Consider the following 999-nt stretch of genomic DNA (forward strand, 5'->3'; position numbering starts at 1 on the left):
CACGAGTGTGAAGAGATACCTTGCTTAGTTTCTGGAAAGCACGTGCAAGCTGCAGGTGTGCATGTGTGTGTGTGTGGGGGGGTGTGCATATGTGCGTGTGCATATGTGCGTGTGTGTGTGCATATGTGCGTGTGTGTGTGTGTGCGCATATGTGCGTGTGTGTGTGTGTGTGGGTGGGTGCGTGTGTGTGCGTGTGTGTGTGTGTGTATGTGGGCTCACACTAATGTCTTGCTGTTATCCCATTTTCACCTGTGCCCTGCTTCTCCCAGAGACTAACACACGCTCCTCTGCCTCAGAAAATTGTTTTTGCACATGCGGTTGAAGGGCTTAATGAGTGCAAAAAAGAAAGTTGTTATGTGGATTGGGATGGAAGGGAAAGGGTGAGAGACAGCAAAAGCAACGTTAGCTGCTGGCCACGGATTAGGCACAGAACCATGTGCTTGAGACTCCTTCTAGAGAAGTCACTCCTACACCAAAACTCCCAGGGACATTCCCTTTGGCCTTCTGTCCCTTATCTTGGACACACAGCCGTGGTCATCTGGAGACGGTGAGTGAGGGAGCCCCATAGAAAACCAAACGAATGGCCCCCAGATCTAACTGGTGGTGAGGGCACTAAGGGTGAGCGTTTGTGGGAAGGGCCCAGGGACAGACAGAAGGGCTGGAGCCGGCCACTTACTGCCATCATAGTTGAGCGTGGCGAAGTTGGCCTGCTTCTCGGCACAGCCGGCACTGTTGCACACTCGCATCTGCAGCTCGTACCACGTGGCTTCCTGCAGGTCGTACAGGATGTAGGACTTGGACAGTGAGGTCCGCTGAGCCGTGGTCCAGACCGTGGTCCCGAAGGGCCGGTACTCCAGCGTGAAGGAGGTGATGGGGCAGCCGCCGTCGTTCCAGCCGATGAGGTTCAGCCTCACACGCGTGGTGTTGATGCTGGCAAACAGCTCCTGCTCCTTGGAGAACTGGGGCTCTGCAGGGAGTGCACACAGGTCAGTTCACAGG

The 999-nt window shown here is 55.2% G+C and overlaps 1 protein-coding gene across 1 annotated transcript in view; it reads right to left on the minus strand.

Moving 5' to 3' along the window:
- The window catches only part of DSCAM (DS cell adhesion molecule), a gene marked incomplete at its 5' end in the record, with an annotated part of 730460 nt that overhangs the window by 89947 nt on the left and 639514 nt on the right, over window positions 1–999 (minus strand). Inside the window, one exon of the mRNA XM_012810262.1 lies at window positions 677–967. Within this exon, the coding sequence (XP_012665716.1) occupies window positions 677–967 (291 nt within the window). The remainder of the gene's footprint in view (window positions 1–676; window positions 968–999) is intronic.

This window comes from Otolemur garnettii, unplaced genomic scaffold, assembly GCF_000181295.1.
Source record: "Otolemur garnettii isolate 467f Iridium unplaced genomic scaffold, OtoGar3 scaffold00128, whole genome shotgun sequence".
NCBI lineage: Eukaryota > Metazoa > Chordata > Mammalia > Primates > Galagidae > Otolemur > Otolemur garnettii.